The sequence below is a fragment of the Triticum urartu genome, chromosome 3A (assembly GCF_056163025.1).
Source record: "Triticum urartu cultivar PI428250 chromosome 3A, HENAU_Tu73, whole genome shotgun sequence".
Taxonomy (NCBI): domain Eukaryota; kingdom Viridiplantae; phylum Streptophyta; class Magnoliopsida; order Poales; family Poaceae; genus Triticum; species Triticum urartu.
Genome location: NC_141875.1, coordinates 133,924,172 through 133,936,547, shown reverse-complemented (window position 1 = coordinate 133,936,547; position 12,376 = coordinate 133,924,172). Strand labels below are relative to the sequence as shown.

Sequence of the window (12,376 nt, the reverse complement as noted above, 5' to 3'; positions counted from 1 at the left end):
CGCCATCGTCGTCATCCGACTTGGAATTATTTCTCGAGACATTGATGAGCGGATAGTGCACGTCGACAAAGACCAGTGGCCTCACCTGCGTGGTTGGTTCAACCTACCGCCTTTCCGTGGTATCTTGTGAATTTTGTTTTCATGAATGCACGCCGTAATTGTTCACAAAATATCTTCCCTATGATATTTTTGTCAGAATTCCAGTTCCATGGTATATGCTCTGATTCTCAGGTTTCACAGAATTGTCGGCAGAACATCATTCGTAGTCACGGGAAAATGAAATGGACACCAAAAATTTCACTATCATGGCCCCTACTCTACTCCAGTTTCTTCTGTTAAAGCCTAAACATGAGCAACAAGTTACAGGTACGATTCACCTTGACATGAATCTACAATCTACGTAGTCCACTAAAGGCCAACCAAATAAAGATCAGAACACATGCAGCGAACACTGCCCCTTCAACTATCAAAAAAATACAGTGAGCACTTGAACAGCAGGATCCGACAACTGTCTGTCATAAGCCGAAAAGATCGTTGGTGCCAAAGATGGATCCACCAAACTGCCTGGTGTTCAAGTCCCCACCATCCAGGGCCGACGGGAACCTGTCGAGCCACTGGGTCAAGCTCGGACCGTCCGAATCCTCCACCCACGGCGAGGTCATGTCGATGTCGTCCAACGCGATCGGATCGCCCTCCCCTTTCTTCTTCGCCGTCGTTTTGGAGTCGGAGTGGAGCGTGAGATTGTAGTGCACATAGGCTTGGTCGGCCAGCGCCTCCTTGTTCAACTTGTTGCGCTTCTCGGAGTGGCTCTGGAGGATGATGGTCCAGTCCCTTTGGAAGGTCAGGGTGCTGCAGACCTGGCTCACTATTCTGACGGCACAGTGTTGTAATGCTGGCGCTGAATCGCCATATTGTTCCCACCACATCCCTGAGAAGCAAAAAGGTCATTGGAATAAATCCAGATTAAGGGAAATGGAACAGAGCGTCGTGATTGTGCATGGAAGATAGATAAGATGACTTTGCACGCAACTTCAACAAATATCACTAAACTGAAACTACGATTATGGAGTGCGACAAATAAGTCTCAATATATCTACTCCCTCCGTTCCAAATTACTCGTCGTGGTTTTTAGTTTGAACTAAAAACCACGACGAGTAATTTGGAACGGAGGGAGTAGTGCTTAGAGGGGCTCAAAACACAGAAGCACTCAGGAAATATTTAAAGTACAAAATTTCAGTGCAAAAGGGAGAAACCTGGGGAGGTGTTGTTGCGGGCCTCTTTAGCAATGTTAGAGGCGAACATTCCTTGTGCCTTGCGGAAAGCATGCAGTTCCGAAGTGATACCCTGCCTTTGGTCTGGGACTGTAAGCACTTTATCCAGGACATGGTAGAACTCCTCCTTGATAGTAGTGAAAAATTTGACTTCTGGATTATACTGGATGCTTGGGTTCAGAAAAGCAGCTGCTGAATGAAGAGGCGAATGCAGCTCCACCAGCCATTTCTGCTCCACAATATCCAGAAATGTCTTGCATTTGCCTTCATCCATTATGTAGTATGTTCTAATAGAATCCATCACCTTTGTCATAGACTCGTATATATAACCAATGGCAGCCTTGCCTCCTGAGACATCCCTCATGACCCTCAGTAGAGGTTCTGAAACAGCCGCTATCTCTTCGACTGCTCGCCAAAACTCATCGTCACTGAGGATCTCAACACAGGAAATACTTAGAGATCTATTTGCATATGGAGAAGATACATACTCAGAGCTGTGAAACATTTGCTTCAGCTTTGATCTGTGCTTCAACAGTGACTGCAGAGTGAGGAAATCTGAAACAGATTTTGTAATCCCTGAGCAAACAAGCTCCTGCCCTGCCATACACCTCCTCATAAGATCAAGAACCCAGTTGTTGTTGTAGACAAATCGTGTGATTGTTTGTGCTTGACATATGCATTGGTTAACCCAATCAATCTTGGAAAAGTCATCCAACATTGAGTTTACACAAAACGAAGTGCAGGGAGACCAGAAAATGGTGTTGTAGTTCTGCATGATGAGTTTATCAATATTGCCGTAGTTTATGTTCCTATCACTAATAATCTGAACAACATTATCTGGACCAACTTCCTGAATCACTTCATCAAAGAGCTCATACATCCCTCTGTGATTTTTTATGTGTGGAGAAGCATCTACTGTTTTGAGGAAGAATGTCCCTAGTGGAGAAGAGACAGAGAAGTTGATCAGGGCTTTCAATTTGTTGTCAGTCCACGAATCGGCTAATATAGTACAGCCTGTAGTCACCCAATCCTTTTTTATCTCTTGTGTTCTCTGCAAAACCTCTGACTTGAGCTTTTGAACCCATTTTGTTCTCAAAACATCAGCTGATGGCCCTTGGAATTCCTGCCCAACAAGTGTGTCCATCATATGCCTATATGAAATGGAGTCTGCAATACTATAATCCAACTTATTCTCAAAAAAGAATTCAGCAATGCACCGCTCCACTTCCAATCCTGAAGCCGGACGGGGCTTGGTGGCAGCACCAGATAGTCTAAGTACTGGAGCAGACATTTCCAGGCCAAGGAGCTGACTCGGCTCGAATGCAGGAATAATAGCAGGCGAAGTAGCCAGCCCTGGGGAGGAAGGCTGAGATGGAAGTTCCCGTGTTCTTTTTGGAAGCACCGACAGTTCAGCAACACGTTTCCTCTTGAGAAGCTCGAGCTCCCTGTGTGATTCCTTGGCTTCTATGAGAGCGATCACCTTTTCCCTGACATCATCCGTCACCCTGACGCAAGGATTGACGCCTTTGCTCGGAATTTGAGACAGATGAAACTTGAACCTGCTTATTCCGCCATTGATAACCTTCTGGCAGAATCTGCACCGGACCCTGTTCCCGTCCAGCTTGTCGCCGTACTCCCAGCAGGCATCCTTCTCCCGCACTGAAGCAGTATATAGCAAATGATCACAAAACAGAAATGCAGCACACCAACGTTTGTAATCATAGGAAAGATTAAGTTATAGATGGTGCAACTGAGAGAAGGAACAATACTTTATGGCGAAGCAGGAGGCTGGAGGCGACTTCAAGTTTATATCTGCAGGGGAATTAAAGGTATGAATTACTAAGGTCTGCTGCTTATGATGTGACTGAGTAATCTGGGTAACTAGGAACTGGGTGTATTGCAAGTAGAAGCTCAAAAAGCAAAAGACGACCGAGTCAATTGAACTGTTGGAACCAGGACATCTCAGTGTTTATGTAACTATGTGTATACAGTGCAACACAACCAATTCAGTGTTGCATCTTCATTCATTAACATCGCCGCATAGCCAATGCGGAAAAAATGTTTTGTATACCCATCAGCGAAGTCACTAGTGCCTGAAAGTTTGAGAATATATACATGCCACAATCATGACTTTCATGTTATCTCATATATAGAGTGATTGCACAAGACGTACAGGGAATTAATTCCAGTTACAATTTTTCTCCATAATGGCCTGATGTCGCTAATTACGCAGGAGCTAAATATGGGAAGGGATAACAGAATATCCTAACACTCCCCCATAGACACAATGGAAGATTTTCAGATGTTGAGGCTGGACCGAAAGTCCGAGAACAAGGGGGGCAGCCATCCATTGGTAAATATGTTGGTGAACTGTCAGGAGGAAGGCATGTGAAGCGCACGAATGTGTCCAAGGGCAACGCAATCGCGGACGAAGTGGTTCTTGACCGAGAGCTGAAGCCAAGAACCTAGCCGTCGTCGACGCCATTGCCGAAGCCAACTGGCTTCATCAACTCATCTCAGAACTGCATCACCACCTACCCCGGGGCCGTTGTCATCTTTTGCAACAACTTAAGCATGGTCCGAACCCGGTTCAGCATAGCAACCGTTCCTGAACCGGGTTCATCGACATGTAGACCGCACTGACATTGTCACTAAAGATGACAGTGACCCGGGGTAGGGGCATAACAGTGTTGTACTACCTCCGTCCGGGTTTACAAGTCCCTTTCGTATTTTGTGCCAAATTTTGACCATGGATTTAACTAGCAAAATTTAAGTTGAATATTATAAAATTTATATCACTAAATTCGTATTCGGAATAAGTTACGAATGATATTATTTTTACTACATAAAACTTATATTTTATTAACTAAATTTACAATCAAAATTTGACACAAAATACGAGGTGGGGCTAATAACCCCGAAGGTAGTACAACATTTGGGCATTTGACAAGCTACTACTACTATACTTCTTGAATCCAGCCCAATCCAAGAAATGAGACTCCGGTAACGCTCTCAGGTCTGATGGTCGTATGTATGGCTGCTCTGGCAATTCATCAGCCAGAGTATCAGCGGCAGAAATGGAAACAAAGTCGATTCCTTTGATTTCTTTACCATTTGTTCCCTCGGACCAACCCAAACTCCCAGAACAGTTCGAGTTTCTACTACTTCAAAAGGGTTATGCTAATTTCTTTTCACTGCGGATCGGCGAAATAATCGCTCCGACTTGCGAGGAATAATCTACTTGAGGAATAAAGCGAGATCCGAGTTCTTCAAGCTTGCTTGTGTAGATCGCGGAAGGGGACGGGGGGGCTGCTAACCTGAGCTTCGTGGAGCGATTTAGCTTGGGGTATTTCTCCTCTCTTCTCCCCGATTTATCGTCTCCTGGTCGGGAGGCTCGGCCGCCGCCGCGTCGCGAGCGGAGCCGTGCTGCAGTGGGGGAGAAGAGCGTGCGAGATGTCTACGCTTGGGGAAGGCGGGGATGCCGTGGGCTGCGGGTACGCAACGCGAGATACCACGATATGGGTCTATAATAAGAGAGGAAAAAAGACACCACGAGATGGACTGGCCCGTCTCGTCCCCGTGTGCTATGGAGCTCGAACTGAGTAATCCAAACGTACAAGTGCTTTATTGCACATCTAAATGAGCATAAAAAATACTCACATGATTTTTTATGTAAGATCAATCACAGAGAATTTAGACGTGTAATACTTATGACATTGCTTTAGCAAAACTGAATCTAAAACGCCTGCAAACTTGTATGCTCCATGTAAGTTAAAAGGATGTCCCGTGTACTATCAACCTCTTAGCGAAGAAACTTGTCTGCTCCATGCTAATTCTGATCTTGAGATCCTGGATAATCCATCTAACGTTGTCGAAGAGAAACGTCTCGCCCCAATCACTATCATTCCCACGGACCAACGCGAAATACTTGCCGGCCTCTGTAGCTACATCATGTCGATCAATGATGCTGGATGTTTGGAGTAAGTATCATGTATCAATATTTAATATGCGAATGTATATTATTGTTCTTCTTACCATACAAATTACAGGAAGGTGTGGGTCCGGAGCTCCACACCCGATCCAATGAGCTTAAATTTTAAGAAACTTCAATGCATACTTAACATGGAGCAGCCCATGGACAATGATTGCTTCAACACCGCCGTGCTTATGCTGGCATGTGACGAGGGAGTATTGTTCACAGACCCTCCTATACACTACATAGATCTACGATTTTGTGTAAGTTACCATAACTCTTCATTCTAGGTGCCATTAGTATCAACGTGTTGAAACAATATTTTTTTTTCTACTTAGTCCATGCTGCTAGATTCAACACGAGGTCAGAAGTTTTGTGAGAAGGAAACTATCCAGACGTTGGCAACATTATTTGATAGCTGGCCTGGGATGGAGACCGACATCTCATCTTGCAATAAGGTAAATAAAATACTTTGACCATTGTTATCATGGTTTGTTTTTGTTTCTAATAGCTCTACTTGTAGATTTATCTTCCCTATGCATCCATCGGCCGATACATCCTGTACATCATCGACAAAGAGGCACGTCGTCTACATATTATGGATCCTATTCAATCATCACAATTGTCAGAGGATAAAAACTTGAGGCATTCACTGAAATTAAAAAGTTTTTCAAGAGATTTCAAAGAAGCACTCGAAATAAAGCTGCCTGGGTGGAATTCTGATATATCTAAATGGCATCGTTTGTTTCCGGCCGGTGTTCCAACGAGTATAGACGGGTAATGAATTCATAATAAGAATATTTACTTTTCGTATCATTATATTATTTATAATATTAATTGAAAGTTTTCCAGGAATGTGTCTGGCTATTTTGTTTTTCATTTTATGCTCTGGTGGAATGGTAAAGAATTGGTCAAGCCAGTTTGCGCGGTGAGTATTGTGGGTTACATGTTTTAAGACCTTCTCTGTGATTTTTTCATACTAACTACATTTATTTTTTCTGCAGCATGGGTATGAATTGAGGAAGCAATTTTTATTATACTTGCTAAAACATCGCGGGAATGAAGCTAGAGGAAACTTTCCTGATATTGTGAAAGAATTTCTTAAGCGCATCATCTAGATATTATTTTTTTGTAATAGATGTTAAGTTGTAACATCACTCAGCTTGTTACATTGCAATAATGGACTTCAGTTTGTGTTATATTGTTTGTATGTGTGCATTTTAACATGTAACTCTGATAAACTATTTCAAGAGCCCGTGGCAACGCACGGGCACTCTACTAGTGGATCTATAATAAGAGAGGAAAAAAGACACCACGAGATGGGCTGGCCCGTCTCGTCCCCGTGTGCTATGGAGCTCGAACTGAGTAATCCAAATGTACAAGTGCTTTATTGCACATCTAAATCGAGCATAAAAAATACTCACATGATTTTTTATGTAAGATCAATCACAGAGAATTTAGACGTGTAATACTTATGACACTGCTTTAGCAAAACTGAATCTAAAACGCGTGCAAACCATGTAAATCGATATGTCCGAATGTTTTTTCCTATCCATCGTGGTGCCGTAAATGTCCAGCTACGCATCTGGTTATATAAATTTCCGCAAATTGGATACGGATAGGGGATGTTTGCGTGAGTCCGGATCTCCATCACGTAGGACTCCGACGATCCTGGCCCGCCCAAAACCCTTTCCGAAGCTCGCGCATTGGCCATACCCGCATTGTTTCGCGCCAAAGCCCGCACATTCCCACCTTTTCCATTTGACCGTCACCATCATCTACCCACATTCCAGCCCTTTTCACCGCCCGCCGCCACATGGATCCATTTGTATTGTTACCGAAAACGGAGAGGGAGGATCCAATGGTGGCGGCCGCCCGGAAGATCAACTCGGCGACTCGCAATGCGCGCCATGGGCAAGGAGAAAGCGGCTTTGGAGACGGCCACTGATACATCTCTGACTTATCTATAATTTTTGATTGTTTTATATTATTATATTATCGATCTTGTATGCTTTATATGCAATGTTATATCATTTTTGGGAACTAACTATTAACCGAGTACCTAGTGTGAGTTGTTGTGTTCTGCCTATTTTTGGTTTTACAGAAAATCCCTACCAAACAGAGTCCAAACATGAAAAAAAGTGATGCTTTTTTTTGGACCAGGAGGGACCCTAGAAGCTTCGGGGAAGGACCAGAAGCCAGCCGAGGAGACGACAAGACAACAGGGCGCGCCTAGGGGGTAAGCACGCCTTGATGTCTTGTGGGCCCATCGTGGCTCTGTCTGACCTAATTCCAGCGCTATAAATTCTCAAATATTGCAAAAACCCCCAAAGCGAGACCCAAAACAATTATTCAGCCGCCGCAAGCCTCTATTCTTCCGCGATCCCATCTGGAGGCCTCTGCCGATACTCTGTCAGAGGGGAAATCGATCACGAAGGGCTTCTACATCAACCTTGTTGCACCTGCGATGATGTGTGAGTAGTTCCCCACAGGATCTATGGGTCCATAGCAGTAGCTAGATGGCTCTTCTCTCTCTCTCTCTGTCTGTCTCTCTCTCTGATCTTTAATACAATGTTCTTTTCAGAGATCGATTTGATGTAATCTTTTTGCAGTGCGTTTGTTGGGATCTGATGAATTGTGGGTTTATGATCATGTCGGGGTTGGGGTCCCGGCAAACCCTTAAGGTTCGAACACTGGGGTGCGCGCGAAGTCTATCCCTCCAACCGATCTACGCTCTAACTTGCTAGGATCTCGCGGACGAACTCGACGAACTCACAACACAGATGGACACAGGGTTTATACTGGTTCGAGCCACCGTTGCGGTGTAACACCCTACTCCAGTGTGGTGGTGGTGGATTGCCTCTTGGGCAGATGATGAACCATACAAGGGAAGAACGGCCTCCTGAGGTTGAGGCGTTCTTGGGCTCGGTGAGCTTGTGTATCTCCCCGCCCAGATCCGATTCTCTCTCTCCACTATGGTGGCTAGTCCTATTTATAGAGGCCCTGGTCCTCTTCCCAAATATCGAGCGGGAAGGGAGCCAACAATGGCGAGTTAATTTGAAGGGGGACAGCTAGTACAAGTTATCCTGACAAAAGTAGTCTTCGCCTGCACAGAGTTCTGGTGGTGACGCTGCTCCGGGCTCCACGATGACCTCCATCTTGCATTCCTTGGTCTTGGTCTTGTTGCACCGAAATGGCAACCTTTGCCTGATGCCTCAGTACTCCGCGGCTGCGCTTGCCCCCTTTGCAGCAAAGAGGAAACAAGGATGATGTGCACGTTGGCGCCTGCCTGGCGCCCGCCTGGTGTCGATCGTCACGACTCACGTCACGAAAGCTCGTGAGGTTCGCCCCGCCTTGATATCTCCGCTCCTCGTGAGCCTGCCCAGCTAGGCCATTCCGGAGGAGGTCTTGCATCGTCCGCCTCACGAGGCTTGGCCCCTCGCGAGGGTCTTCACTGCTTTGCTGGTGAAGATGGGTCGTACAGCCTGCTGGCTCAGCCACGCCGTGGGCCACAGGCAGGCGGGTCTGGGGACCCCCATTCCCAGAACGCCGACAGTAGCCCACAGGCCCAAGGTACGCGCGGGGTTGGCTTCGCGGCGAAGCCAAGGGTCAATCTCGAAGCGCCGCGGGCCCCAAAAGACCGTAGCCTCGGTTGACGCGTGGCGGTTGATTGGACGTGGGCGTCTCCGCTTCTTGCATAGTTATTCTTCCCTCGCCGCGCCTGGCTCTTCCAATCTTCTAACCTCCCTGCTTCTTCATCACCTTGCTCCGCCTCCTCAATCCGACCAGCGCTCCGCCCGCTTCACCATCATGGCGCCGAAGCAAGTCGACAAGGGGAAGAAACCTCTGTCCTCGCCAACTGTCCCCCCATCCTTCGAGCCGGCGCTCAGCCGGCCTCGGGTGCTCAACGACGAGGCCATGGGCAAGGTTCGCCCTATGCTCGCCTCCAGCTTTAACGAGTGGGGAGAGACGCCGGCCTGGCCTGCGTCTCGCTGTAGCATGGCTCGGGCAGTCCCAAGATCCCAATCTTCATTGACGCCCTCTGGGCTGGCTTGCTTCCTACCTTCTCCGCCTTCTTCAACGCGGTGCTCGAGCACTATCAGATCCATATGATTCATCTCGACCCTCAATCTGTGACCCTTCTTGCCGTTTTCACCTTCGTGTGCGAGGCCATGGTGGGCATCACCCCCTCCGTGGCGCTCCTCCGCCACTTCTTCTCGCTGCATCTCATCGGTGCCCGGCAGAGCTCAGGGTGTGTGGGCTTTCAGGACGTGGCAGCGACGGTAGGCATGGGGATCGACTTTGAGCTTCCTTCATCCGCGAGCGAATTTCGCGTGCGATGGGTGTTTGTTGATGCTGGCGTGCTCAACCCTCTGCTCCAAGCTCCAGTGGGGCCTGCCATTCCAAACTCCGGCTGGGGTCACCAGAGGCTCACGGGCCCCTACCTTGCCCCCGTCTGGGCCAGGCTGCGTTGGTTGAAGGACCTTGGTGTGACTGCGCCCATGGTGGTGAGGGAGTTCGTCAGGTGTCGAGTTGCCCCGCTTCAGCGTCATTCTCGCCCGATGTGGGACTTGCTCAGCAGTCGGGACAACATGAGGTTTCAGGAGGAGGGGCTTCCTCTTGCTGCGCGGCAAACTATGCTCACAGTGCTAGCCGGTGTCCCTCTGCTGGACGAGATGCCCAGGAAGAGCTACATGATGTACCGCAGCGAGAACAAGGTTACCTTCGTCGAGACCATGCCTTCCTTTGATGAGTGGGGGCTGCGCCTAACTGGCTTGGAGGGACCCCGCGAGAATCCCGTCATCATGGTCCCGTTCTTCGTCGCCGGTGACGAGCTCGCCCCAGGTGATGGTGCGGGGGAGCGAGCTGCGACGGGGGCCGGCTGCTCAGGTGCTGAGGAGCACGTGCCGAGTAGTGACCCAGGAGCGTCGTCCTCGGGAGTTTACGACGCCCCTCCTGAGGCGCCAGCCGCTGAAGATATGCGTCATGCGGCTCCCGAGGCCGAGGCTCCAGGAGCCTCGGGAGGTCGCGGCGAGAGAGAGTCGTGTTGTTCGCCGCAGCCGGGCTCCCCTGAAGCCTTTCCTCTTGGTTCTTCTTCAGCTCTGCCGCGCACCGGCCGTCACGTCCAGCGCTTCGGTCAGCTTTGCGTGGACTTCCAGGAGCTCCGCAAGAGGAAGGGATCTCCCAGCGGCAGCAACATCTTCGTGTCGTTGAAGCGACGGAAGTACATCGCCATCAACGAGTAAGTACCTCTCCTCGGTGATCTTCTATGTGCCGCCTTCCCTTACTGACGATTGCCTCCTTAGGTTCCCTTTTGCTAAGGCCGTGAAACCTTCAGAGAAGCAGCTCCCCTCTCATCCCATCGTACCTGCCAAGCTCCAGTGCTTCAGGCTCGGACGCTGCCCGTGGCGTGGGGTCAGCCTTGGGAGCTGGTCCGTCGTCAGGGCGCCCCGAGCTTGTGCCTTCGCCGTCCTTCCTACGCGGCCTTGCTTGGAGTGCAGCGGGCGTGCCAAGGGCTCCTCCCTTGGTCACGGTTGGTGGATGGCTAGCCTCGGTGCTAGAGCCTCCTTCAAGCTGCGGGCCTTGTTCGGTCCGGGCCCCTCGCGAGGGTCAGCCGGCGCCGGAGGCCGCACCAGCCCCCAGCCCCTAACCGGGAGATGGCACGTCATTTGATGCTCCACCCGTAGCCCCCGAGGTGGAGGACGAGATGGGGCAAGCATTCGAGCTCGAGCGCGGGCGCAGCGTGATCCGCCACGAGCTCTTCCAGGAGGCGATGAGCGCGATGAACCGCCTTGGTGAAGAGCTTGCTGGCATCGACTCGCGTCTTGAGGCCGAAGGTCTTCGGTTGGTGGAGGAGCGGCGCAAGCTGCGAGTGGCCATCAATCTTGGCCGTTATCATCGCGATCTCAAGAACGCGAAGGCCGAGGCGTCCCTCAAGATTGCCAATGAGGCCCGCGCGCGAGCTTTGGAGGAAGCTCGCGAGGCTGATCGCCGCCGTGAGGCTGCGGAGGAGCGCGCGTGGGAGCTCCAGGCCTGGAGCGCGTCCCTTGAGAAGCAAGTCGAGGCGCGTGGGGCCGCCCTTGCGTCGATGAGGGGGACGCCTGTGGAGGAAGAGGAGATTCGGCGGCGTGAGGAGGCGCTGGCCCTGGAGGCCGTGGAGCGCAGCCTCGAGCTCGAGCGGCTGGAGATGAGGGAGCGTCAAGTCGCTCAAGCTGAAGATGCCGTCGGGGCCTGCGAGGCCGTAGTCGAAGAAGAGGTCAATCGCCGGGTAGCCGTGGTTCGCGCCGATCTGGAGGGCAGGTACGGCTTGAGGCTGGAGCTCGCCGGACAGGAGGACGCGGGCAGGGCCACCGCCCTCAGGCCCAGGTTGGACGAGGCCGAGAGGCGTGCTGAGGCCACAACCACCGCCCTGGTTACGGCACAGGCGGACCTGGCCTCTGCCCGCGCCGAGCTGCTTTCCCTCCGGGGGCGAATTGACGATGCCGAGGCCGTCACTCGGCAAAACAAAGAAGAAGTGCTCCAACGCCGAATGCTGGAGCGCGTGCATGGCCCCATGCTTCAAGATCTTCAGAACAATGCCAACACCGCCCTGGGCTATATCTGCGACAAGAATGCCCCGACCCCTCACTCGAGTGACTACGCTAGCCACCTGACCTTCTTCACCGAGGTGGTGACGCGCCTGGAGTCTCAATCTACCAGAGCTCGGCAACTTTAGAGGAGAGGGGTCGTGGCCTGCTTCAGCACGCCTTCTCCCGTGTCTTCAGCCACCTCCTGAACGCCGACCCCAACTTCGACTTTGATGCCGCCATTGCTCCTGTGCCCATTGCCATTCGGGGCGACTTGGCGCGTTGGGTAGAGGATCATGTCGACGCGTTGGTCAGGGCCTTCACCTCGGAGGACGATGGGGTGGTGGTCGTTGCAGACGAAGGTGACATGGTCAACGACGGCGATGAGGCCGTTGCCGACGGCGGCGATGATTCCGACGAAGGCGTTGACGATGCGAGCGACGCGTCCCTGGGCGACGCAGCGAGCGATATCTCTAGGTGATCCCATATTCTCCTATTGTCTTATTCTGCACGCAAAACTCGGGCGTGGCCCTAGGAAAACTTGTGAGAGCATTTTGAGAGGGGGA

At 50.5% G+C, this 12,376-nt stretch overlaps 1 protein-coding gene across 2 annotated transcripts; it reads right to left on the bottom strand.

The window, feature by feature from the left end:
• Positions 1–263: 263 nt before the first annotated feature.
• Positions 264–4,782, bottom strand: LOC125543283 (hAT transposon superfamily). 2 transcript variants are annotated; one of them, XM_048706586.2, is made up of 4 exons: positions 4,589–4,782; positions 3,041–3,083; positions 1,254–2,930; positions 264–928 (listed from the first exon to the last, which is right to left on the bottom strand). In XM_048706586.2, coding segments are annotated over exons 2-4 (2,091 nt in total). In that variant the 5' UTR covers positions 3,042–3,083; positions 4,589–4,782; the 3' UTR covers positions 264–515. The 2 variants fall into 2 exon arrangements, with proteins under 2 accessions (XP_048562543.2, XP_087402739.1); XM_087546613.1 differs by lacking the exon at positions 3,041–3,083.
• Between the last annotated feature and the right edge of the window lie 7,594 nt (positions 4,783–12,376).

Excerpts from the sequence above, each read along its gene's own strand:
- LOC125543283 (XM_048706586.2), bottom strand. Across the intron at positions 929-1,253 it reads CCGCAACAACACCTCCCCAG|GGATGTGGTGGGAACAATAT; the intron begins GTTTCTCCCTTT and ends TTTGCTTCTCAG.